The following is a 23,931-nucleotide window of genomic DNA, read 5'->3' on the forward strand; positions in this document are numbered from 1 at the left end:
CGAAGTTCTTCGTTTTTTGTCTTTTCCTTGCGACGACGCGAAACGCAGGAGAATAAACCACACATGGCGTTTTCCACGTATCGGTCAGAATGATGACGCGAGCGCGGTGCGCGCTCCCTTTATATAGATAAACGAGCGCGAAGAAAGGAGAGCGAAACGGAAACTCAGGAGCCACGCGTCGCCGCGACGAGCGCGAGAGTCGAAACCGAAAACACCCGCGGGCGGGCGGCGCAGAGGGCGCTAGGAGCGCGCGCGCATGCGTAGCTACCGCGGCGCAGCGCCTCAGTCAGTTTCTGCCTGGCTGATGAGCAGTCGCCGCGGGGGAAAAGGTGAGTGATTTACCGCGTTCCTTTTCTTGCATCTTTGCCGTGCCCCCCGTGTTTAGCGGTCACCAACGAGTGATTTGACCGCGCTCGCGTTAAGCCTTTTCTCGCATGTTTAGACTTGTTCAGCGGTGACCAAGCCTTTTCTCCGTGTTGACGCACGTTTAGCGGTTCCCGCCTTGTGTTAGGTGCATAGTGTTGAGGCGCTGTGGTTAGGCCTAAGCGATCGCTCCCCCTAAGCCTTTTCCCCGATGTGTACTGTTTTCTGTTTAGCAGTAGCGGTTAGACCTTTTGTCTTGCATGCCTAGACTTGTTCAGCAGTGTTGACATTTTGGCGCTTTGAGGCTTTGTTTGTATCTGTCCCTTCTATATTGTTCCAGCCTCAGAACATCAGTTTCTCTCTTGCTAGTATCTTGTTCTGTCTTTCTTGCCTAGAGCTATGATGGTGGCGCCATCTGGTGTGATGCCTTGCAACTAAGTGGCCACCTGTCGTCGATCTCTGCAACTACCCGCCGCCGACAACTGCCAACATGGCGGGCGCTCGTCACTCGGGTCTTCCGGAGCGGTTTCTTCGCAACGGCATCGTTGATGTTCGAATAAATTGTTTCTCTCCATTTTATTTCTATCTATTCTTTTTCTTTTTTATGACCACGACTATCCGGAAACGCACAGGGTGGTCTGGACACGTGTTAGACGCTCCACAATTAGTGTAATAACTCCCTGGAGGGTGCTGATTAATGTGGGGGTCCCAATTAGCTCTAATTGCTAATTAAACGTGTCCAGAAGCCTTGTAGCGTTTCCGGATAGACGTGGTCATTCACTACTACTCACGTGTACTCCAACAAGAGGGAACAATTGTAATTACAAGGGCAGAAGAGTCCTATGCATACGGTGGCAAATGCTTCTCCCGAAATGAGTGAAATACCTCTCCCCACCTGCAAAATGATATCACTGCTAAGGTAGAAAACATCTCTCCGTTACAGTGTTAAGATTCGAACCACTTGGGTAGAACTACTCCGTTCAGGAGTGGAAATTTATAGCCCTATAGGGCAGATCACTTCTACCAAGGGTAGAACGTCCCTCCGCAAAAGGTATAGCATTTATCTCCAACGCGGAGGCAAATTCAGCCTCCTCGAGGTAGACGTACCTCTCCCATGAGGTATAACAGATATGCTTTAAGGGGCATAATACTCAACAGTGGACGTGTAGAACTCTTCAACAAAGGGGGTAGAACTGCCACCCCACTATGAGATAGGTCTGTTCTACCCCTAGGGTAGAAGAGGCGTGGTAGAACTGCTTCTACCCCTCATTTTCAACCCCAAGAGGGTTGAAAATTTGGGACAACGCACTTCTACCCCAAAAGGTAAAAAAAAAAACCTTTTTTTCTTAGAGTGACCTGTGGCCTGCGGTGTAGACAGTGTGGCAAGCCATTAACACATATGCCTCGGCATATAGCTCGCTCCGGACTCGTATGCCGGAATTTTCAATAGCTTGAAGTGCAGATTTGGAGTCTGTTAAGACTGCCTATTCCCGCGGTGTAAAATCAGCGATGTGTTGTAGAAAAAAAGAATGGCATAGAGTTCCGCAGCTGTGGAGGAGGTTGGATGTGAAAGGCGTCGTCCGTGCACTACGCCTTCGAATGGTATAACTAATGTGGAGGCGGACTTGTTGTTTCGGGATGCGACATCGGTATATACTGCCGTAAACGTAGAAACGTTGGTGCGAAGAAGCTTGAGCCGGTACGCTTCCACCGCTTCTTTGGCGTGGTAAACCACTCGGACTTGCGCAGGGCTCGTCGCATGAAACACCTTGAAACTAAAGTGCAGCGATGGCTCCTCGCAATTCAACATCTTTCTGGCTCAGGATGGGGCCGTGATCAGCGTTCCCTGCTCGCAGTTCACACGGCGTTGGTGAGGGCGACTGTGCTTTACAACCTACCTATTCTGCACAGGATATCGACAACATCATTAAATACCCTTCGGTCCCTGTTTGCTCGAAGCCTTCGTGGCTGCCTCGGAGTTCCATGAATGGCTGAAAAACGGCAAGTACTGGCTGAAGCTGGTGAACTCCCGATTGAGGTTCTACGTGAACGTGAAAGGGTTCGGCACTTCCTACGTTTGCGTGCTCACATTCCTCGTCACCAGCTCCTCAGGAAAATTCGATACCGCCCTGAAAGCGACTTCTATCGAGTAGCGCTGAGGCCACGACAGACCCTCACTGGCTTCATAGCTAAGGACATTATACCGCCGGAAGCCCCTTGGTCTCTCCCGGTACCACCAACTTTTGTAAGCCTTCCAAACCTTATGGAAAGAAGAGACCAGGTCCTCCCTCAAGTCCTCCGAGCCCATTTTCATGTTCTGCTAGACGACATGAAACCAAGTGGTGCACGCGCCAACATAACGTGTGCGGTTATACACAGCCAGCTATGGAATGAAAGAAGTGCTCAACGAGCGCACTGTTTTAAAACCAAATGCAACAATATTAACTATGATGCCCCCTGTCCCCCCACTCCTTTCTAGTGTCCTCTCTCTACCTGTCCACATCTGCACGCCGCTCATAGCCACAGGTGCTTCGCGGCGCTAACACGGAATTAAAAAAATAACTACGTTGCCTCTGAGAAAGCGTTCCCTGAACCCATATTTACTTCAACACAGACAGCACAGAGTAGTGAGAGCAAACAGCGTAAGACTAGCGGGCACATAAAAAATAAGCGGTATTGAACAACGCACTGTCAGATCTGAAAAGGTAAGGGTTTTTGTTTACCTAACATGAGATCGTAGCTCTAGCTGGAGCGACAACAAATGGCTCACAGCACACGCGTTGTATTCGTCACCTTCTTTCCATGACTCTGCAAGCAACTATTAAAATAATAAAGACATGAAACCAAGAGACACCCGCGCCAACAACGAATCCAAACGATTTAATCTTAACATACACATAGGTCCAGTCCCACATCTTCATATTGTTCGTCACTCATACGCAACCACATTCTGCAGAGAGAGAAAACGCGCGAACTGGCGCGCCGAGGGCCGAGGGAGGCCGAGGCATCCGCCGGAAGCTCCGATTGACGCAATGGTCCAGAGAAAATGACGGGCGCCCAAACCACGTGATCTGCAGGAGCCACTCACAACGTCGCAAATCAGCAGCGCGGGAAAAAAGCTCGGGTCAAATGCGCATGCGCAGACCGACTTCCTTTCCCAACCTCCTTCCTCTTCTGTCCTCGGGTTTTTCGTCTCTCATCTCGTCTCCCTTACCCCCCCTGGCTCGCTTGCTGTAGAGCAACGATCATGCTGTCACAAAGGAGACAATAAAAAGCGATGGTGAATGACAAAGCAAGTTAATTTGTCCTCGGAATCTGCCTCGAAAAAGCTACAGTACATATGTTTTTACGTCTTGTAACGGGCTTCACTGGAGCTTTAGGCGTTTCGACATCGAAGGGCAGTTCAGAAGCCAATCGCAGCTCGCACACCCAGAATGTAGAGGTATACAGTTTTCGAAAACAGGCTGAGCCATGTGCGTCGTTGTCGCCATGGCTGCGGGAGCACTGAAACAAATAAAAATCGATTGATGATCCGTAACTCTGCACGAAAATCGCTGTAATCGGCAATCGATCTTGATTTCGCATTTGAACACCAAAGCACACTTGTCACAAATGTTCGTAGATCACAGTGAATGAACGTCTGCCACGCGCATGAGGGGCAACTAACATAACCACACATAATTTCATTAGCGGCATATCCGAAACGCACAAGTTACGGCAATGCACTACGCTATTAAACGCCGCTAACGTACCGAGTGACTCGTAAATCTTCTACGTAATACACTTAACGTGATGAACCTGTATTACGTCCCTCGGTCACAAAAAATAATCAGACTTGTCTTGACATTCACCTGCGGGACGTCAGAAAGAGTGCAGACTTCGTCTGTGACGATTTCTGTGTCCTTTGGATGTGCAGGGATTCCCTGTCATGTTCGTCTTCCCGCTGTTGTGATGATCACCGTGGATGTGCCATTCCGTTCTCACATTAGCAGTTCGCCACAATCTAAATGTAAAGCATTCAAAACCGTCAAACCACCTGCTAGCGTCTGCGTTCACAACGGTTGTAGTCCGAGAGAACACGCGTGGACGGACAGACGCGATGTCTCCTCTGTCGTTTTTCTTTCTCCTGCGTTCGACCGACCGTTCGGATAATCGCGGCTGAATCGAATGACTCTCGGCCTGTCGCGCGAAGGAGACTCACGACAGTTCTCGGAGACCAATGAGCATCCAAATATTGACACATATAATGTGCAGCCAATCAGAGATGCCTAGATCAGGCGCACCGGTAGCGACACTCTTTTGGAGGCGGTTTCGCTTGCGTTTCGCCCTGTTTGCGTTTCGCTTTAGAGCCGGCGGCTGGCCAAGGAGTTCTTCGCACTGATATTTTCGTCTCATTGCAGCAGTCTTGCAGGTAGTCGTATTTTCTTTTGCCTGCTTCTAACGACCTTTAACTTTATTCAGATTAGGTTGTTCATGGGGTCAGTGCAATAAAAAATGAAATTTAATCACGTTGAACCTCACGGTTGCTAGATACACGGTTTGTAGTCGCTCTGTCATGACAGCAGCAAAAACAAACTACTTTGATAATTTTTCGCAGAGCACACAGGCAACGCTGTGTTATTCGCCTCGAGATCGAACTGTAGGTGGCGCTGCGACGGATGCCCTAGTGGGGATACGGCATGATCTGACACAGCAAGCTCTGGCTTTTCTACGCAGATATCGCAGTGTTTCTGGATGAAATGCCGCTGTCAGTGCCTCACATATTGCGGATGTGTTGAAATGCGATACTTAGAATGCTGATATGGTGTGAAAGTTGACAAATATTGCTGCACTGCGAAACGCTCAAGTCGCGAAGTTGTGAAAAGAAAATATCCTGTGTGCTTTTGAAGGGAAACACTGCCTCCTTTGCTCCAAGCGTGATTTTGTATTAGTCTTTTGCTGTCCTCGCTAGAATATTTATTCCTCGCTTGTGTATTGCTGTCTTTCCCTGTACCTACCTTTTTATATTACGTCGAGACAACAAGGGTAAAAAAAACACTCACTCAAACTTCCTGTCTCCACTGATCTAACAACAACAACTTTATTTTCGGTCTTGGAGAGTGGGGAGTTTCATCGCAACAGGCGATACTCTACCCCAGTGCTTGGTGGAATGGGGGGAATAAAATAACGAGCCCTGTAAAATGTACAACGTACTAATCAAAAATAACAATGAGTCTAAATGTACAAATGTGCAAGAATGTAAAATAAGGGCAGAATAGCCCAGTACGTATCGAAGCCCTTCGGTACAATTTTTGCAATTTTGCGTCGAGCGAGTACGGGCGAGGTTCGAGGTTTGAATCGTCTCCTTGGCGGGAATTCACTAAATGGTGCTAAAATATGTTACGAGATGACCACACCTGTGCGGTGGACTTGAGTTTGTGTGGGGTGCTACCGGTCACGTAATAACTACATATAAACTAAGTTTTTGGTTCCAGCGGCAGGTATATATTCTGAAACACGCTGTTGCAGACATGCTCCATACCCAAATAAACACACGTGTTTTACATATTACGTTCTGGAGTGGTGATAGCATTTTACCTTGAATGCGTGCGTTCCAATGATTATATATGTGAAAGATGTCTAGTCTGTCATACGGTCAGATGAAATGAGATGAAAGCTTTAAATTCACACATTGAAAAACACCCGTGTCACAAATATATAGTATTCATGTGTAGCGGCCCGACGACAACGACGAGCATCACCTGTGACTCACCCGCTCGCGTTCACCCCTTTTGGTTCTCGTTCAGTAAATCTTCGCTTCTGCCCGCGACTGGTTTCCTGTGCGGTCATTTGCAGCATAGCTCCTACACATGCATTCATATATTCGATATGTTGATACATTCGATAAAACTTGTGTTTAGCGCGTGCAGAATATCCAAACTGAGCATTATGAAGTAACTTAGAACAGCTAGCACAGAAACCATTCTATAAATAACTGTGACATAGTTTTATACTTATGATTTAAAAAAAAACTCTTACAACGTTGACCTTAGCTCTTGGTACATTTTGTTTGACACACAGAACCGCAGTGACAAATATGATATAACAAAGGCCGAGTGGAATCCGCATACTAGAACATATGCACGTTCTCTAGTTCTCTTCCCTGCTAAGCACGCTGGTGCGGAGAACTAGACAAGTTCAAAAAAGCTTTCGACCAAGTGATTTTCACTCATTTTGAAGCGATTTTAAAAGCTCAAATGTCCAGAAATTGGGCCTTCCAAGCACGTTTTCGAGCGCGATGACCACAGCGAAAGCACCGGCTCCAAGCAGCGCATCCCCACTAAAGGCAGTTCACGGAGCAGCCGCATGGTGGCGACGCTGTTCGATCTCGAGGCGAATAGGTACTGTGAAAATGGTTGCATATATTTGTGATGCAAGTCTTAATGTGGCCAAGATGTGACCTGCTTTTAGACGTCTAACGGTAGACATCTACTGCCAAACATCTCGGCCATGTCTCGTAGACCACCCTTTTTAGACGTCTAAATAATGTATAGCTTTATGGACGGCTTCTAGACGTCTAAATTTATCGGTATCCCTAAAGTCTCAAGTTAGATCAAGGTGGGAAACCCGAGACGAGGATGGGGGGGGGGGGGGAAGAGACGACACAACAAATTCTCAACTTAATGAGAACAGGCTGAGAATTTGTTGTGTTGCAGTAAAATAGGGGTTCAGTCAACATTTTGCTAGGGACAACATAATTAAGATTGTTGCATTTGTTTAAAAACAGTGCGTACGTTGAGCAGTTCTTTCATTTGATAGCTGGCTATGTAAAACCGCACACATCATGTTGGCGCGGGTATCTCTTGGTTTCATGTCTTTATTATTTTTATAGGTGCTTGCAGACCCATGAACTGGAGGTGACGAATACAACGCCTGTCCTGTGAGTCATTTGTTGGCACTTCAGCTTAGCTGCAGCTACAATCACATTTCAGGTAAACGAAAACCGTTACCTTTTCATATCTGACTGGATTTCTATGTGCTCACTAATCTGACGCTAGTGTCAGTTACGGTTGGGATGTTTGAGCTGCATGGTATTTATGTAATTGATGCCATTTAAGTGCAGGCTGTCAGAATGATTACTTTTCAGATTCCGTAACACCTTTTTAGCGTGTGTGCATTTTGATTTGCAGACTGGGATGTGTCACGTCACGGTCTGTTTAGTAACGTCGACGTCAGAAAGTCCCAGAATGCTTAGCACTGCTTGAAGCATAGGTAACTTGCGTTACATCGATGTAGATGAAAGTCTGCAAAGTACTTCAGCTTCTCGCCTTTCAGCCCATGGTTCATGCTATGTCAAAGTCAGCAAAAATAAAGCATGGACTACTATCCTTTCCCCCACGTGACGAGTGCCGAAATTACCTGATGTCGCCTTCGAATTGTCAGTCGGGAGTCAAATGAGTTCTCCACAAGCAAAATATGATCCGACATGTGGATAGGGAAATACTTGACACTTGCATAGTGCCTGAATAAAAAATATGCATAAATTTCAGTTCTTCAGTAAACAAGCTGCATCCAACATTTTTACATACAGGCGTTTATAGTTTTATCATATACATTGTTTCTATTTTCAGTGGATCTTGGAAACGTTCCTTCCTGCTGCCCACGTGTGTAAAGTACTTGTTGCCTTTGGAGCAATCAAGATCAGTGCACGGTCCCGAAAACAGAGGCATTGCTTGCAGCTAACAGTGATAAAAGTACTGCGATTTGCTGCTTTGGCATTGTGCAAACAGGGGAAGTGCTCACGCTGTCTGGTAACTTGTCCGCATGTTTGCGACTCTAGTCAATGTTTACGCTGTATATTAATAGAAATACATCTTGTACCAACATCCCCGGTGTCTCTTTGAATTGTATAGGCATACTGTGCATGAACCACACATACCTGCATGTGCACGTGAGGGGCATATACCTGGATCAACCAATACATGGACCACTAGTTTCAAAATTAAGTATAAATTATATATAATTTTAGACATCATGGCTAATACATGTCTATATGACGGCTCAGTGGATAGATAAGTGTTGTCTTATCTCAGACATTTGGTATAAAAAAGGTCTAAATCGATGCTATAGTTATCCGGCTAATAGCCGTATTTTAACGTAACGTTAGCTGGGCTAGGGGACGCATTCGGAGCAACAGAGCTACTTTGTTAGACGTCTAATAGACATCTAGGCATCTTTTAGACGTATACTACACTCTTAAAAATAAGGTCGGTGCGCTTACTAACTAAAAACTAAACACTTACTTGTCACACCAGCCACTAAGATCTTAGTAACCGTAGGTAGTAAAAGTGGCAGTAGGAACCTTTACTAATTGAAGAGGCTAGTAAAGAGCACTGCCTTCAGCAGTAGGTCTTAGCTGATAGCACTGCCTTTGGCTAGTAAAAGCGCGACCTTCACTTAGTGAAAATTACAAAGTGTACACAGGGAAAAAAGAAAGAAAAAAGCACACATGGCTTGCGTATAATTTCGGAAAAAGAGAATGCTAAAGTTTTTTTCAGCGCCAATATATTTCACAACTTGTATATAGAAGTAGTAAAAACATACGAAGATCTGTCACCTCTGGCTGTGGTTGTGTGTGTGTGGGAGGGGGGGTGTACTCGGGGGATACAGCGCCTACACAAACTCATATTCGCAAAGCATGGGTGTGAACGAAAAAGGACAGCTCTTCCTAGCAGATCTTTAGAAAAAATCTTCCCGGAAACAACACCGCAAGCGATGTTGCCCCGACGACCGTTTTACGGGCCGCGCATTCCAAGACACGCCCCACCCGGGGGCGGACCGTGTTATCACTTGATCACTTTGATCTTAGCCAAAAGGCCGAGATCTTTAGAAAAAATCTTCCCGGAAACAACACCGCAAGCGATGCTGCCCCGACGACCGTTTTACGGGCCGCGCATTCCAAGACACGGCCCACCCGGGGGCGGACCGTGTTATCACTTGATCACTTTGATCTTAGCCAAAAGGCCGAGATCTTTAGAAAAAATCTTCCCGGAAACAACACCGCAAGCGATGCTGCCCCGACGACCGTTTTACGGGCCGCGCATTCCAAGACACGCCCCACCCGGGGGCGGACCGTGTTATCACTTGATCACTTTGATCTTAGCCAAAAGGCCGAGATCTTTAGAAAAATCTTCCCGGAAACAACACCGCAAGCGATGCTGCCCCGACGACCGTTTTACGGGCCGCGCATTCCAAGACACGGCCACCCGGGGGCGGACCGTGTTATCACTTGATCACTTTGATCTTAGCCAAAAGGCGAGATCTTTAGAAAAAATCTTCCCGGAAACAACACCGCAAGCGATGCTGCCCCGACGACCGTTTTACGGGCCGCGCATTCCAAGGACACGCCCCACCCGGGGGCGGACCGTGTTATCACTTGATCACTTTGATCTTAGCCAAAAGGCCGAGATCTTTAGAAAAATCTTCCCGGAAACAACACCGCAAGCGATGCTGCCCCGACGACCGTTTTACGGGCCGCGCATTCCAAGACACTGCTGACAAGGCTGAGATTGCCATTTGCTTGACAACAGATACTGATATAATGTATAATGCCCCGCATCTTCTGAGATTACGAAGTCGCCACCAGCCGCGAAGCGACTTCTTGGGTGTGGATGCGCGCATACGGTTGTCTCAGGAGCAAATAATACGCTGCCGTAAGTCTCCTCCCGTATTGAATAAAATGCTACTCTACTGACACATGTGTTTTTAAATCAAATTACCGTTTAACTCGGATAATATCGCCTCCATCACAAATTAACCGGCATAAAATAACATGTAGCAAACATAAGTATCGATCAAGTAACAGCTAGTAAGCAAAACTTTCTGGCTAGTAACGGCAGTATTTACTGCTTTCCACAACTCTTAGCTAGTACTCAGCTAGTGACCAACTAGTAACGCACTACGAGGGTAGTAACCGCAGTCGTTACTACCTTTTTACTAGCCCATTTTTCTAAGAGCGGTAGCGCACGATGTGTTGCCTGGAAACCGAGAGCACACGACGGTATATGTACCTCCATGTTGGCGTGTGATTGAGTGTTTACAATTCTTCAAATGACGCAACGATGAATAGAGGTATCGTAAAGTCAGGTCACGACAATACTGCGAGACGGGTGCAATGATATCTTTTACTGCGTGAGGGCCGGATTTGAACTGAACGAACTACCGCCACCAACCGTCAGCACGAGCAAAGCAGAGGAAGGGTTCGTCGCCGTCAGCAGGTGCCGGTACAAGCCCCCCCTTCCACAGATCGGAGGTTGACGAAGGTAGGGCAGGAAGACGTGGCGGAAGTCGGCACGTTTGTGAAAAGGCGGGGTCGTCACCGCGCATTCCGGATAGGTAGCAAGCGGGGAAGGTGCGAACTTGCGGAGAGTCTGGAACCCAATGAACGCATCCCCGAGCGGTAGGGCAGCTTGCAGGAGTGAAGGCGAGGAGACAGACGCCGAGAGGTCGGTGCTGCGGAAGTGTCGAGGAACGCCGGCTTGACGCGGTCGATGGACACGATCCCAAGGCGATCCGGAAATTTTAGGGTAAGTGTCTTGTCTTGCCGTGAGTGTACCAGGAAGGGGCCGTCGTAGGGAGGCTGGAATAGTCGGCGGATGGCGTCCTGGCGAAGAAGACATGGTGTGGCGGTGTTGTTCTGGGTGGTTGTTCTGTGTAGGTCTGGGTGCACGAGTAATTTGACAAGAAGATGAATGCGTGGAGTTGGTAAGCGAAACTCAGGCGCCTGTTCTTGGGGACGTGTGGTTAAGTGAAGAGGGTCCGGCGCGGCCTGGTCTAGAGTCGCGGCGTCAAAGAACTACCCTGGGTTGCGCAGGGCGTACCCGAAGACGAGGGTGGATGGTACAACGCCACAATTTACCTTGGAGGTTGCAAGGATGCTGAGAAGAGCGCTCTACCCAATGGGTCCTCAGTGGCGCGCAAGGCGGTCTTCAGCGTGCGATGGAACCGCTCAACGAGTCCGTTCGCGCTTGGGTGTAGGCCGTGGTGAAGTGATGACGAGCACCAAGGGAATCTGCAGACGTCAGCGAAGAGGGGGGACATGAATTGCCGTCGCGAGTTCCAAAACGCGGCACCCAGGAGAACAGGAATGCCAGAGCGGTTGTCTAGCCGCGATATCCTTGATAGGGACTGCTTCTTGCCACCGGGTGTAACTGTCAGTACAGGTGAAGAGGTCAGCGTGGCCGGCAGACGTAGGAAGTCCAACCAGATCCAAGTGGACATGACGGAAGCGGGCATTAGGGGTGGGAAATGGTAACGAAGGGATGTCGTGTGGAGCTGGATCTTGGAACGCTGGCAGGCCAAGCAATTCCGATCCCAGTGGCGGATGTCACGATTCATGGACGGCCACACGAAGTGGGAGCCGATGAGGTACTGCGTGAACTTGATGCCGGGGTGATGAAGGGAGTGGTAGCGGTTGAAAATGTGGCGACGGAAGTCACAGGGGACAAGAGGACGCGGCTTTGCCGCAGAGGTGTCGCATAACAAGAGGCTCGAGGTTCCGGCATAGGGAAGCTTGTGGACGTCTGAAAAATGGGACGAATGTCGGGGTCGTTCGCTTGCAGTCGATGTTTGGGGATAGATTGTGGGTCCTGCCCGCAATGTGAGCTCGAGAGAGAGAGCGTCCGCAACGACATTAGCGTTACCGGGAATGTGCCTGATGTCGGTCGTAAATTCGGCGATGTTGGCGAGGTGAGAGATTTCTCGAGGCGAGTGAGAAAACAGAGGCAGACGTGAGTGCGTAGGTAATAGAGGTTGTGGACAGTGTAAACGATGAACTGGCGTCATTCGAAAAGGTGACGGAAATGTTTGATAGCCAGGTACACCGCCAACAGATCGCATCCGAAAGGGCTGTTACCGTGCTTCACTCTTAAACCCGTACCTTTTATTGTAACTTTTAGAAACATGAACGTCTATGTAGACGTAGATTTCGAGATTTATTATAGGTTACACACTGTAACGTATATTTAGAGGTTAAAAAGCGACCAAAGTCATGTCTTTACAACACGAATAGAAGTGACATCTCGGAAAAAAAACAAAAACAGCTTGTTGTAACCTATAAATGTACCCTTTACTCCGACACTGTAACTTCTAAGCAAGATTTCCAACGACTATTTCTTTGTTAGGTTCTTGTCATTTGTTTTTCTTCTGTTTTGCAGCATAATGCCGCGTTTCAGCCCACACTCGCGACTACAGTTGCGAATCTACGTGCACGCTTTTATTTTTATATCTGTTTCAGCGTCATCTGTGTCGACTACATATTATCACTGCTGTATCAACATGGATTGTAAGTTTGCAGTCTGGCATACTGTTAGCATGTTTCTTTCTACAGGGTGGAAAACCATTCCAATGCCGCAACCACCAAGATTTCCGCATTTCCGACAGTTTCTATGTCGCTGCGTAGCCGATCCTGGTCAGCCACACTGAGAGCGGTTTCCTTGAAACTCCGAACGCCTCAACATGCGTCCGTTGACAGGTGCAATCTGTTATCATCGTCAATGTCATCGCGTTCATCATAGCGCCGTCAGGAACAACGGGGAATGCGAGATGTCGCTACCAACAAAGGATATTTTCGGTGTTCTGAGGGAAGTGTAGTGAGTGCGAAGATTGCAAGAATACATAACCGAAAACGAACATCATCCACCTGAAGCTCTGGTTCAACACATTCACTGGGTAAGTGTACATTTTATGCTATGTACGTGCATTCTTTTGATAGCAAGAGATGTTAGCGCATGTTTGTTGTGATTATCGCAAGCGTTCTGCGGTCCTGCATATGAACGCCACTTACGCTTGCTACTTTTCGGGTCTTACTTGGTCGCCAAGTCAATACACCAGCGTGCATTTTGCGAGACTGCGGATATATTCATCGATATCTATAATTCGCAGCTTCCTACTTGTTATATTCTTACGATGTTCTAAGACTCAGTCGCGGAACGAATGCCTTCCCGCATTTATGATGTTCTCTCAGTGTATCTTGTGCTTTCTACGGATGTAATTCAGCAAAACATTATTTCGTCCACGTTGCTGCTAAATGCAGATGGAAGACTCTGCATTGTTCCAAATAGAGGTACACAACGCAACAAGTTTTACCATATTGATGATGATAATTAGTGGTTTGATGGCGCAGCGACAACGAGTGTTGTCTTATTGCTAGCCTCCGATTTCATGTATGTAACGGTCAGATCACATTTCGTACGTACTTGCTGCTAGGTATAATGCTAAGTATCATGTTTTGCAGATGGAGCAGAATTAGTTGCTGTAAAAAAGGCCGCGTCTTGTGATTCATGCGCCACACGACACATTGATAGAGAAAAATATGTGATCTTTTTCCATTTGTGGTGGCGCTTCCCTGCTTGAAAGGTGTTCCATAAAATTCTATGTAGTGCTCGAGGTTATTTATTGGCTACCTGCTATTGTCTTCATCCCAGGAAGTTTTTCGGGAGAGGCTGGGGAGGGCTCATCAGAAAGCAGTATATGAAGAAATAACGTATTGAATGGTTCCGTAATGTTGCTCTCGATGCCCAAACTTTTGTTCCCAGGATCCCACATGCACGTTCACATGCCGTCACCAGCGAAATGGAGTACTTCACAAACTGGTCCCAGAGCGCCTCCCACGCTGCAGTGTCTCCTGCGTTACTCTACACTCATGTTTCCCAAGGTTGTGTGCGTTTTATGTAATGTTGTATCGCCTTTTGCAACGCAAAGGAGGGATAAATATTTTTTGCTCCGTTTCGTTGTGTGAATTGAACTATCGTTGTGTCAATCGTTGTGTCGTTGTGAACTTTCGTTGTGTTAATTGAACTATTTTTGCTAAGCTGAACATGCTTAGCAAAAATAGTTCAATTGTTCTCACTCGTTGGCTTCCTCGCACTTTTATGCATTGCTTCTCACTTAGACGATAGTTTTTCTTTCCACATATTTTTGGTTAAAACGACCATGGCTTCTCCTCACATCAGAATCGCTCTTGTGCCTGTGTAGCTTTCTTGTGTAGCCTTTCAAGTGTTCGTAACATCAGGCGTGATACAAGACCTCTAAATAGACTTCTGTTTTTGTAATATACATATATGCAAGATCTCCTTTTCTGTTGGTGCATTTTAGTACCTTGGTGTGTTCTGTAAATACCTGTCGATGTCCGCACAATGTACAGGGTGTTTGTTTTTATTCGCATCAGAGCAGCGCTCATTTGGCAGGCGGGTTATGTTAATTTTCGCAAATTAACCCATCCGTAGTTACAAACATTTCCTGACGGCATGTGTTCGTAACTATAGGTCGATCAATTAGCAAAAATTCACATAACCAACCTGCCAAATGAGCGCTACTCTATTGAGAATAAAAATGAACATCCTGTATAAAAAGCAGCACGTTGGCGTAACCTTTACGAGCAGGTGCTGGATTGAAGGCCGTAACCTTTAATTAGTGGGTTTCCTTGTAACTTTTATAAAAGGTACTGCCCATGGGCCCCTACAAGTACCCTCTGCAGAGGGTACTTGTAACTCCTAAAATAGAGTTAAAGATAATGCGATTTTTTACCCTTTACTAAAGTGTACTGAGTTAAGAGTGTTCGGCGGACTTGAGGCGTTTAGAAAAGAAACCCAGCGGGTATAAATGATCGTGCGGGCTCAGGCGCAGAGCGGCCGCAACGGCTTCTGAAGAAGCATCCACGAAGAGTGCGAGTAACGAGTCTGGGATGAGATGAGCCAAGAGTGAGGCGTAGGCGATGTCTCGCTTTATCTTATGGAGCTTGGTTTTCGACGGACCGCCAGGACGATCAAGCAAATGACAGAGCGGTTTGATGGAGTGCGCGCTGTGCGGTATGAACCGGCAGTAAAAATTTACTAAGCTCAGAAATTGGCGAGATTTCCGCCGTGTGGTACGGCGGGGAAAGTGATCAATGGCGTCAACCTTCTGGCGCAGAGGGGCGATGTCAGAACAGTGAATGCGATGGCCGAGGAAAGTGAGGGAAGGAACACAAAGTTCTCACTTAGCGGTACTGATGGCTATGCCATGTTGACGTAGACCCTGGAACAACTGCCGAAGGTGTTCGGCGTGTTCCTCAGGAGCTGAACTGCCCACGAGAATATCGTCGAGGTAGGCGAAACAATAAGACATACCACGAAAGACCTCATCAATGAATCGCTGAAACGTTTGAGAGACGTTCCGGAGGCCGAAGGGCATTCGAACATATTCCGAGAGGCCGGACAGGGCCGTTGTTGCGGTCTTCGGAATGTCGCTCGGCTTCACGGGAATTTGGTGGTAAGCCTTGATTAGATCTATCTTGGAAAAGTGTGAGTCGCCGTGGAGATTTGCGGCGAGGTCGTGAAGATGTGGTAAAGTGTAACGGTCGGTTACGGCGACAGCATTGAGCGGCCGATAATCACCACATCGTCGCCAGGTCGCCGGGCACCATATGCAATGCCGATGCCCCTGGTGCCCGCTTGCGAAGTGCCTACGAACTGCCTACGGAGTGTGGTGGTGCCGTCGTCGTCGTCGTCGCCGTCAGAGCAGGGCTGTGCACGTTACCCCAAAAAATGAACTAAGTATATTCGTTGTCCGTTCGAAAAAATAGTAACTAGATACGTTACCCGCTACTAACAAATGAAAGGAACGCATTCTCCTTACTTGGAAGTAAGAGATTTCTATACATTACATTTGTATGCCAGACAGCAGAAATACAAAAGCATCGCCTCCTTTTTTTAGGTGATCCATGTTTTGTTTATCTCCTTTTCCCTTGTCTTTTTCTTTCCTTTTTCTTTTCTTTTTTGTTTTTAGGAATAGCAAGTCGGCCTAAGCCGGTCTAACCCTTCCCCACTTTTTTTTACTAAACATTCCCCTTTCTCACCCTACACGTACACAAAAGAGCAGAGTTGAAGGCTGTGATCCGTAACAGGGATGTTCAGGACGGCGTTCATTCACAAGGCGGCCTCCACATGGTAATTCACATGACTTCCCGAGTAGGGGACCGGGCAGAGAGAATAAGTACTAAAGGCCCTGAGCAGAGTGAATGCTTGAAAAGAGAAACCGAACGAATACATTGGGTGTTCCGAAACACTGTGGATTTTTCCGCGCGTTTCAGCCTCATGGCATACCGCCATGTTCGCGTGAAAAACCACAACCAGCGGTCGTGGTTGGCGACAGCGAGAGAGAGAGAGAGAGAGAAAAAAGAACGAGTAACTTGCAGCGACGCGTTTCCAATTTTTTTTAACTAAGTACGTTATTAGTTGCATTTTTTTAGAAAGTAACTCGTTATTTAGTTACCAACTAGAGTAACGCGTTCTTTGTAACGCGTTGCGTACAGCTCTGCATCAGAGCCAGAAAGAAAGTGAACTGTACTTGACGACCTGACACTTAGAGCAAGTACTAAACACAACACCGCAGAAAGCAAGGCGTGTCATACAAATGACGGGCCGAAGAATATTGCACGGAATATTGCCTAGTTTCTGTGCAACCATTTTAAGCCATATCCTACCGACCAGTGTAAGTTCGCAATTTCTTCTCGCTGCTTCTAGAATGCTCACCGACATAAAGCAGACGACATTATGCTTGCCTCCGCGTTCGCGTCTGATTGCGTGCTACCATTCCACAAAACACGTAAGAATGGACAGAGGTATCTGGATGGCTGTATTCTAGTCGCCCGAATCCGGAAAGAGTTCGTCTTGTTTATTAAGGCTGCATCCGTTACGAAGGATAAGTATTGAACAATAACTTGTAAGTAGAATTACGAAACATAGAAGAACGATATTTCACCGGTAACTGAATAGCTGCAGTTCTGCAGAGTTCTCACCTCCTTTAATCGACCTTCACTGGATCGCTGAAAAACCTGCTTCTCGACACCAATAAGCTTTCTTGTATAAATGAGTATCAGAAGGAGGGGTGCAATTCCACGCGGTTCGTCCTACGTATTAAAATCGCTCGAAGGCGAATATTACTCCTACATATTTACTCCTCAATATGGCTCTGCAAATAGCAATTGTAGACTTAAACGAATAATTGTATTTTATATCGGGAACAAGCAAGTTATGTACCCGAATCAAATACGGTGTGAACAGTTATCAATTCATTAATAGATAATTAATCGGCTACTTCGTATCTCGCAACATGTCGATCGTATAATTTGCAGCTTCTGTGTATGGAAACGTCTGACAAAACTACGACGGTGTGCCAAATTGAGTTATTATAGGAATTCATACGACTTCTAGTGCTTTCGAAATGTGTCCGAAGACCTTGCCCCACCTGTAGTTCGTGTTATGTCTCCAACGAGCAAAAGATAGGGCTCTTTCTAGACATCTCTATTGTTCGTCTGCCAACACCATTGAAATGCACAGTAGGTGACTTACAATTGAAGATACGCCTAAAAAGATAAGTAACAAAGACTGATATTATGCTAATCTTCTTGTTTGCGTCGCGGGACGAGCCGTGCCCCTGCTCATGAACAACGTTATAGCATGTGTAATGGAAGAGATGTACCGGGACAACGATTCCTCTCTAGCTGAAGCTGGTGAGGTGTCCGTGACTGAGAGAAGGCTGGTTTTATTCACTCAGCTTCTTACTCATTGGACTACATCTCATTTCGACGGGAACATTGTTTGCGTGTCGGCAGACGCTGTTACTGGTGCAATACGCCATTCTTTGTATGTCTTTCGGGGGGGGGGGGAGCTTAGGAGTCGCATCCTCGTACATGTAATGAAATATTTTATTTGCAAACACAAGTCAAACCAATGTTATGTTAACGAAAGAATGTGGCACGATACCATCGAACCATTGCCAACGCAATCTCGGGTTTTTCCGGGACAAGGTCGTTGTCTTGGAAGCAATCCTGAAACAGAAAACCAGGAGTAGAGAAACTCGTTGCAATTTCCAACGGCTAATGTGAGTTGCGGTTTATGCAAGTGTTACATGTGTATCAACTTCAAGACTCTTAGACTCCACTCCCTTAACAGCCATCGCGAAAACAAGGAAATGAGCGTACGCTATTAGTGTGTTGTGAGGCAGCTGGTGAGGAACGTTAGGAGGAATTATTGATTACACGATCCTGGCGAGAAATTAAACAGCTGGTGATTATTCATCAGTTCTGGTTCGCGATTGTGCAAACATTGGGTTTGCATCGGGTTCTCAAATTTCGTGACTGATCGGGAAAAAAAATCTTGGGACAATAAAAACAGACGCGATCCTGGATTTCGGTATTTCCGAACAGTAGCTCGAGCCAATCGGTGCTAAGAAGAGGCTCAGAATGAGCACGCTCAGCCATCTATCTGAATCACCCCCTTTGACGTCTTCCCTTATCAACATCTGATCTTACAGCTGCAGTCACGACGTTGTCGTTAACTATGAAGCCAACAATGGCAACTTCTTTATTCCATTAACCCACCACTTCCCATCAAAACTCAAACTCGTGAAACAGAGGTCTCACGCACTCGCAGCAGGTAACATGAATTCGTCATTTTCTCGCGAAAGCCCATTTCCGTCGGGGCAGAAGACGCCACAGCAAAAATAAAATAATATAAATTGGGTGTCACCTTAGTGCTCCTTTTTTGCCCCTGGTCCTACAGTCTAAGATACCTACAGCCGACCATTATATCATGCACGAGCACACTTCAAACAGCAGATGCCACTCAAAAGCAATCCGTTCATCCATCTAGCAGCACAGAAAAAGGGTGTCCAGATTCCAAAATTCTTACTTTAACTGCGTGTATGAGGTTCTCGTAATCCATAGTCGTATTCTTGACATAGTGCTGCAAAACCAAACAATTACCTTTGGATTATTACTGTGGGATGACAGACACACTATATCATTGTACATTAGATACGTCCACATTTTATGCAAAGAAATCAGACGTTGGGGCAGTAGTAATCTCCATCGACATCAGATCCTGAAATAAAGAATACGTATAGAGGGCGCAGCAGCAGGTTGAAGTTGCGACTCAGTTCACGAGCCGCCGATAATTAAAAGAGAGAGGAAAAAATACTGGTTGTAGTAGCACACACTAAGGGCATTCTTCTTTAACAACAACAGCTCATTGTAATGATGATGGTTGGCTGTCTCATCGCGACAAGGCTTCGACTACGTTATGCAGTTTCATCACCCCGCAGCTCTAAAAAGGAAAATGGAGTAGATTTACAAGTAAGATGGGTGTAAGCCCAGTATGGCGACACGTGCGGCAGGATATGACTGCGGATAATTCTTACCACCTGAGGTTCATTTGTCTTGCGACGCAAATCTCTGACACACCGTGGTGGAAGCAATTGTGCCCCCCATTGCGTCCTCAGCCGGGATTGAACCTTACGATCTTGAGCTCAGCAAGCGAACACATTACCGACTCAGCTACCGATGCCTGCACCCCACAGGTCATCTTCAAGAAGACCACTGTTCGACCGAATCAGTACAAGAATAAACACGCCGAAATATTTTCGACGCCTGAGCGAAAGCTCCATTCTCAACCTGCTCTCACGAAAGTTCCTCTAGTGACCAGGCATACTGAAAGCAAAGCAAGGAGTCCCACGTGCAACAAGGACCTTCTTTGTCTTTACAACAAGCGTCTGCTCCAGCTACAGAATGTGAAATATAAAAATACAAAAAAGCTGAGTGGAATGTGTCTCAGGGCAATCCACGTCGGCTCAGTTGTGTTGACATTCGCATGTCTGCCAGGAAACTCGTCGTCACGAAAGCACGGTTTTCAACTGTGGTGGTGCAAGTGGACACTCACGAAGAGCTTGCCCAGTGCTTCTCTGCGGTTATTGACCGTTGCAAATATGAATCGGAAGGGGACTTTAAAGCCTGTTCCTTTCTCACAGCCTTCATCGTGGAACTACGTGACCAACGCATTCATGTTCGACTCATCCTGGAGAAGAACCTGACTTTGGACTAAGTCCTGGGAAGACGGATTTCCGAAGGCGCCTTACTAGCGTACATAATCTATACGTCCTGTCCTCCTTCGCAGCGATGGTGATCGGCGAATGAGGTGGACGGTGGTGAGGTGGACGTGAGAATGAGGTGGACGGTCGTATGACGTTAGCGTCTACGATGGACTGTAGATCTCTTCTCAACCACGCCTTTCTATCCTACGATAGTGGATAGGGCTTCCGGCGGATAATGGTTGTGTCCCGCTGTGCGAATGGTACGGTGAAACCGGAGATGGGAGGGGGACATGTGTGTAGGCACTTCAGCTCTGGGTACAATGTCCCATCATCGTCGGTACACGTCGGCTATCTTACTCGGTGTAGTGCTGTGTGCACGGCTGGCTGATATTCATGCACGACGACCTCGTCATCCCAGTGAAAGTCCAAGTGCATTGCTTTCATGTAGGGACGGGACAGGAGAAAGTCATACAGGAGAAAGTCGCAGTCGTCCATTCTCTCAGTAGCTTTGTTGAGCCGTCGTAGGCCTTAATTTGCACGGGCTTCCCACACAAAATAGAGACTTCGCCTACCACTTGCTTGTTGATGATACTAGTACTAGCTACGGTTTCCACAAGCGCCTCTGTGGGTTTGTCGTTAAGCAGGACGGTAATGCGAAGAAGGTTCTGATTGATTAAGTATACAGTTGATTTTGGCTTTCCGGGTGAGGCTGCCAACCCGCGTGTATTCGTTTTTTTGAATACCCAGTTGAGCCGTGGGCCCCCTCTACGTCGTCCATGTACGAATGGTGTGCAGTATCCACCATGTTTATGACTTGGTTCCGTTGCCACCACGGGAGACGTCCAGTTATTCCCCGGCCGCCGGACGACGACGGTTGGGGATTGTCAGATGTCGGGGCAGCTGACTTAGTCCATGGCAGTGGTCTGTCTAGGCAGAGCTCCTTAAAGCAGGAGAGCAGCTCCGTCACCGTGGTGGTCCGATCGTGTGCACCTGCTTCTGTAGGTCGCGGGGTAGCCCATGTATGACCAGAGGGACCATCGAGCTCTCTGAAAGGTTGCTGTCCGCCATCTGTATCAACCTCCTTTTTCGGTAAAAACACCCTAGGGGAGTGCCAGATCGGTACTTGTAGAAGATAGCTTTATTGTCAACGGCACTTTCTTGGAAGGCTGTCAGAAAGCTTTTTTTCCATTCTTCCCAGGTGTCCGTCCCCTTATCAAAAATGTTCAATTCGGGCCAGGTTTTCGCCTTTATCGTTAGGAACAACCGAAGATTGGTCACCTTGTCAACGTCCGCTGTCCAGTTGCTCTTTGTGCAGGCGTATTCGTAAAATAGAAGCCAAGCTTCAGGACTCGTTGAGAACCCGCCGAACGTATCAGGCTTAACGAGCTCAAATTTAGGCTTGGGGCTTGCAGTGGTTGAAGCCGTGCTGTGGAGCAGCTCTAATTGTTGCTGCGACTGCTCTTGTTGTATTGAAATCATCCTCATTAGGAGTCCATTGGTCGTTTCTTCTGTCGAGCCTCTCCCTGTTGCCCGCCGTACAACTTCCAGTATCTGAGCGTCGAACTCGCACATTCTCATGTTAATTTTGATGCTTCCTATCGTGACGATCTCATCGATGCTCCGCTTACTCTTCGATGCGATATACTAGAAGCGCTCCTGTGTGCTGACAATCTCGGGTAAGACGACAGGGCCTTCACCATCCAACCGGTAGCTGTCCATAGCAAAGCAGTCGCCGGATGGTCTTACGGAAAATTCCACCCACATCCTGTCGACTGCGCCAAATGTTCTATGGAGCCTTCTACTTACACTACTTTATTATTATTCTTTTTCAGCCAGGAGGGCAGTGGCCGCTAGCCACAAAGTGCGATTGGCGAGGGCAGGTGATGGTGTTGCAGTGCGTATGGTAGTGCTTTATTCTATCCTCAACCTTCCCCCTCTATGCCCTTCCTTTTTCTCTCCTTTTTGTCTACCCTTTCTGCCCGGTTCAGTCATATTCGGAGAACGTCCTAAATATATTCATTAGCGATTCTAACCAAGCGCATCCAGCTATCAAATACACCCATTCTTACTCGGCTCTAGCTGTTAACTTCCTGGATGTCCAAGCAAAGTTAATTGACGGCGTCCTAACTACGGACCTGGGGTCGGATTCACAAACGCGATCGTAAGTTACGCTAAGATGCACTAAGATGTCGTAGCCTGCGACGCGCGTACAGCGGCGTCTTAACCGCGATTCACAAAGCTATCGTAGTGGAGAGGGTATCCCCTTTGACGAGGAAGAGGAAGTTGCTCGCTTCCTGTCATGTGCACCTCGGAGAGAAACAGCCAAAGAGTGCGAGGCTATGTTTTCGCTATGGTAACGATGACGAAAATTTGTAATCGCACCAATAAGAGTCGTCCCATTAGAAGAAGATGAAGTTGTTCGTCCCCAAATGTTTTGTTACGGCACGTGCTCTCGGTCTTCCGGTAGCCGTAACGGATGTCATGCAATCACAGGCGAAACGTGTTCCATGACACAGAAAATATATTCCCAGTATGTTCGTCTCGGGGTGGGGGTGGGTGAGGGTGTTTTGTAAGCGGTGTGTGGCACTCAGTTTTGCAGCTTTTATGGCTTCTTTTGCCTTTCTTGCAGACAATTTGGAGGGGTGTCGGAGGTGTCTTAGCGGGGTGTAGGGGATGCTTGAAAAATCCCTGCAACCCGATTTTACGGAGCACAAAGTTGAAGCATTTGTTGGAGGTTACCACGCAAAAAAGTGCCTCAATGTCACTTCGGTGATGGTCTCGAAGGTTCTGTGGCACAGTGCAATGCGTTGGCGCGTGTTACGAAGACTTTGTTTGCCGTCTCCAAATCCACCGCTGCCAAATAACGCCGCCATCTTTCTTCGTAAGACTGCTCGGGAGCTCTTGCAGGATTCCGCCGTAGGCTGCGAAGATGTTGCGACGCGCGCCCTTCGTGAATCTGCACTTCGTCGTAACTTTCCCGTACGACGGAATTACGACAGATTCCGTCGGACGAGCTTTTTGTGAATCCGACCCCTGTGTCGTAAGCCTACAGACTCCCAGTAGTACATATCTTTCAACAGTTCCCACCCGCAGCACACTAAACTTGCATCCCTTATACCCAGGCACTTCGTTATAGATGCATCTGTTCCAGCGACAGCGATCTGGACAGAAATTTGAACCAACTTCAACAATCATTCATCAGTCGTCAATTCCAATCCAATTTAGTTGAGGACGCAATAAGGAAGGTTTGCAGGCCAGATCACCAAAGTTCGAAAACCGCAACCGTAAATTAGACAGTGGTTCTGTTAACCTCATTTTAACATTCAGTAATGATGTTTGAAACATCAACAGTATGCTTTCATACTTCAAAAGCCATAAAAACTCCTGTGCCGGGAAACAAACAAAAAGACAACGCAACACACAGCACAGACTGACGAACAAGATTTTTATTGACAGACCTGCTTCTTAAATAAGTTGATCCAGCAACGCCCTCTTGTACGAGGTTACCCTTTTACACCCTCAAGCCTGCTTAGTACCTTTATCTTTTCGAAAGCACAGGGCTTATCAAGAGGCCCTCCTGTTATCAACTTTCATAAATTCCTCGACTGGATCAGTTAGCAGCACTGAAGGCACACTCACGCACCTGCTCCCAGCATTTTTATCTGTATTGCTTCATGATAT

At 47.2% G+C, this 23,931-nt stretch overlaps 1 protein-coding gene across 1 annotated transcript in view; it reads right to left on the bottom strand.

Moving 5' to 3' along the window:
- Nucleotides 1-18,074: 18,074 nt before the first annotated feature.
- LOC135373608 (uncharacterized) overlaps nucleotides 18,075-23,931 on the bottom strand; it is a 120,521-nt gene continuing 114,664 nt past the window's right edge. The window contains exons 5-6 of the mRNA XM_064606700.1: nucleotides 19,074-19,127; nucleotides 18,075-18,211 (exon numbers count right to left, since the gene is read on the bottom strand). Of these exons, the coding sequence (XP_064462770.1) occupies nucleotides 18,122-18,211; nucleotides 19,074-19,127 (144 nt within the window). The 3' untranslated portion in view covers nucleotides 18,075-18,121. The remainder of the gene's footprint in view (nucleotides 18,212-19,073; nucleotides 19,128-23,931) is intronic.

The sequence above is a fragment of the Ornithodoros turicata genome, unplaced genomic scaffold (assembly GCF_037126465.1).
Source record: "Ornithodoros turicata isolate Travis unplaced genomic scaffold, ASM3712646v1 Chromosome26, whole genome shotgun sequence".
In the NCBI taxonomy this organism is placed as follows: Eukaryota; Metazoa; Arthropoda; class Arachnida; order Ixodida; family Argasidae; genus Ornithodoros; species Ornithodoros turicata.